Here is a 3,602-nt window from a genome sequence, read left to right as displayed (position 1 = left end):
AGCTCCGAAGATATTGCGAGATCATCCTCAGCGCCAACGTCGAAGTACCAAAAAGCTTCGGCACCGATGACCTAGAAGCAGTGAAGACCTTACTCACCTCATCCCTACCATTACCAGAGGCCACGATTCAAGACTACTGCAAGAAACTTCTACAAGCGAAAGATCTGGGGCACTCATACGACTATGACGACAGCGCTGGATCTTTCATTATCGTGGAACAGAAGCTAGGCGCGGAGTACCTGCTCGTGCTTCTGCCGCTACTAGCGCGGACTTTCGCACGCAACATACCGTGGTTGTTCAAGCTCCTGACTCGAGTTAAAAGCTCGAAATCTTGGACTTCAGATGCGTTCCTACCGAAGTTTACTGACGCGGTCATCGGACCTGCGATCGACGGTTTCTATCTCAATAACCGCAAATTCAATCAAACAATCCGCGAGATTAATCACGGCAATGCGGGCGCCACGCAAGATGAGCTGGAACGCTTTCTTCAAGTCCTGAATGATATGGGCCTGGGTGAGATGGTGGATAAGTTGACAGACAAGATGGCGCGGTCCGACAAGCTCAAGGTTGATGAATTTCAAGATGCGCTTGCAAAGAAGAAGACGGCGTACTTGGCGAAGAAGCGTAAGGCGATGGAGTTGGCGGATAGTCGGCTGGAGAAAAAGAGCAAATCAGGGCGTTGAAGGGAGGGCATGTCGTGGAGGTTTATCACTAATGGTTTGCAGATCCGAGAATACGGGACGGCGTACGGGTTGTAAGTGATGTGGGTTGCTGGCGGTACTTGGGTGGCCAGCGCTCCGAGAAACACATCCTGTAGCTAATAGACGCTTGGTCCGGTAATCTTGGAAATTTACTATGACTACGTGTGAGTACTGTCTCACCTCAATCAAGAAGAAAGATGAACACCCTGGCGCCTACATTGCCGTTGACTCTGCATATCTAGCTGTTTATGCTGTCCCGTAGTCCTCTCGCTGCCTCATCATCTTTTCGCTCGTATGACATCTTCATCGCCGACCTCCTCTTCCCTTCTTCTTCTTCCCCCTTACACCATCATCAGCAGCCTTCCTTTTCTTCGCCTCCTTCGCCTCTTCAATCGCCCTCTTCTTCTCAATCATCTCATCCGTCTTCTCCTCGCCGAGCACGTCGCGGAAGCTCTCAAAATCAAGGTCAACAAAGTCCATCAGCATTCTTTGAGCCAGTCTATCCACGACATGATCCAGTGCTAGGTGTTTGAGGAGCGGGATCAGCAGCTTCAACTCCTCTATCGTGACACCGCGGTCTCCCTCATTGGTGCCGCGAACTGGCGCTATGTTTTTGCGGAATGGGAAGGAATCGCGGATCATTTCGCCAACGGGTATGTCTGGTCTAGAGACTACCAATTTCGCTCGCTCGATGGCGGGTTCGATGACGGTGGCGCTGAATTGTGGAAGGAAGGTTTCTGAAGCCCACTCCTCCGAGTCTTTGACTTGGATGAGTAGTTGGACTATCCAGGGAAGATCGTTTAGGAACCCTCCCAGGTGTGGGAGAAGGAGGGGTAAGACCTCCTCTCCAAACGTTTGTGATATTAGAACGAAGTCTCCAACCTCATCGTCGTGAACTTTTCCTTTCCGAACCTCTGGCTTTGTCGTTGGCGCACCCAACTTCTTGAGACAGTACTCGCGGATCGCAGGCTCAGCCACCGACAGATGATGCTGCAGTATCTTTCGCACGGATCTCAAATCATACCACCTGATATTGTCGGTAATTGGAGCGCTCGACTCGAGGACGATGTTGCAATAGCGTTGGATGTCGGTGTTTGGGATTTTGCTCTTCAGTTTGGCCACGTCTTCGAGAAAGGTCTCGATGTCTGAGATACCAGCGTTCTGGGCCATGGAGCGAAGTGTGTCGTCGATGAAAACGTCGTCGAGTTCGCGACCGTTCTCAAGCAGTGGTAGGCAATCTCTGAGGCTGATGAATTTACTACCGGGTACTGTATCGCGGATGATGGAGGCTCGCCAGGTGACCATGGCGGCTGGTATGATTGACTGAGCACTCTTACTAAAAGGAATGTCAGTACTAGAACTGCCGCGCTAGATGAGCCCGTCGTCACTTACTCGTCTGCGTCGCGAGCTCGGTCGTATGCTGCCTGGACGCTATCACACATCTCCATCTTCTTTTTGATACCATTCTGGGACTTTACGAGCCCATCTGCCTTCTTCAGATGCTCGGCATCTTGTGTCTTGTACACCAAGCGACCTATCGCACCGATAGTCAGATCGGCGCGTACTTGACGTTGGAAAGAGGCACTGAGCTGTTCCATAGCCTTCTGCCACAGATCCGCGGAGCCATACTCGATGCACAAAGCGGTCAGCTGATCCAAAACCTCCCCGGGTATCAAGGGAAACCTGGCGCACATGAAGACTTGTCGCTCTTTGCGGTAATGGCCTGGATCGTGGTATTCGAGCAAAAGCTTGCAGAGCCTCCGTAGTTCCGGAAGACTAGCCGGGCCTGCGTCGGGTGCTCGCACTTTCTCCGTAGCTTCATTGAGCAATTTGACGATGGGCTCTGCTTTCGCATATTCGAATCCAGGGACCATGAAGAGAGCAGCTTCGACTCCCTTACGTTCGGGACTGAGCGCGAAACGGTTGCGAATATCGAAGGCGCGGAATTTGTGTGGAGGAATGATGACGAGCGCAGTCTTGATATGTCTTTGATCGAGTTAGCTTCAGACACGTAGAGAGGAGCCAAACTTACTGGTGGAATAACGAAGCCTCACTCGCACCTCCCATCTCGTTGCCACCGTCCTCAATCTCAATCTTAGCAGTCTCATGTGTGAAGGCCTCCTTCTGGGTGACTTCAGTATCTCGCACTGGTAGTCGTAATTCACGCGGCTTTCCTTTCAAGTCCACAACTCGCATCAGCTTTAGCTGGTCGACGGTGATGGTGCAGGTGTCGTCTTTCGGATCGATCTTAGGGCGGCTGTTTTCCCACCTCCGATAATGGCGGTTTTCCACGTAGAGATTGCAGCCGAGCAATTTCTTCACGGACGCGAAAAGTAGTGTGAATTTGAGCTCTTTGCAGACCTTTCTTAGCGTATCATAGTCGGAAGCGTCTTGGTTTTTGAGGCCTGTAGGTAGCTCTGGGAGCTTGTACATGTTCTGAAGGATGTGAACGAGCAGGTGAGGAGAGCGAGTTTCGTCGCCATCGCTTTTCCAGCTTTTGAGCGCTACAGTCAGGGCTTCTTCTTTCTCAGACTGAGTGTTGAGCGAGAGAGCGACAATGATTGCATCGTGCAATGCGCGATCCGGGATGGTTGTTTCTGGCGCCGACATGATGGAAGGATGATGGAGTAAGCCCGATTTGTTCAATGTCCGACCAAGTTGGTACGCCAGACGTAAAGGCGCACGAAACTCTCGAGATTGCGTGTACGTTCTCGTGAAGGAAGGCTCGGTAGTCATACACTAGAATGTTTGCTCCTTTGCGTGCTATCTAGCCCGATTCAGCAATTAGAGGGAAGAGAGCAAAAGGTACCTGCGATGACGCCTTGAACACAGTTTCACTCCAATGAATTCGTACTACTTCGTATATGTCATGTTCCTTCAATTTTGTGCCCACGACTTACG

At 51.3% G+C, this 3,602-nt stretch overlaps 1 protein-coding gene across 1 annotated transcript; it reads right to left on the bottom strand.

Annotated features, from left to right (window-relative positions):
• Window positions 1–1,004: 1,004 nt before the first annotated feature.
• Window positions 1,005–3,311, bottom strand: J4E88_000921 (uncharacterized protein; the record flags this gene model as incomplete). The annotated part of the gene is made up of 3 exons (XM_049394594.1): window positions 1,005–2,037; window positions 2,094–2,687; window positions 2,734–3,311. 3 exons carry the CDS (start codon window positions 3,309–3,311, stop codon window positions 1,005–1,007), a joined length of 2,205 nt encoding a protein of 734 aa, XP_049260423.1.
• Window positions 3,312–3,602: the final 291 nt, after the last annotated feature.

Source organism: Alternaria novae-zelandiae (genome assembly GCF_023758075.1).
Source record: "Alternaria novae-zelandiae strain BMP 2774 chromosome Unknown scaffold_1, whole genome shotgun sequence".
Taxonomy (NCBI): domain Eukaryota; kingdom Fungi; phylum Ascomycota; class Dothideomycetes; order Pleosporales; family Pleosporaceae; genus Alternaria; species Alternaria novae-zelandiae.
The sequence above is the reverse complement of the archived record's forward strand: the minus strand, read 5'-3'. Positions and strand labels throughout refer to the sequence as shown.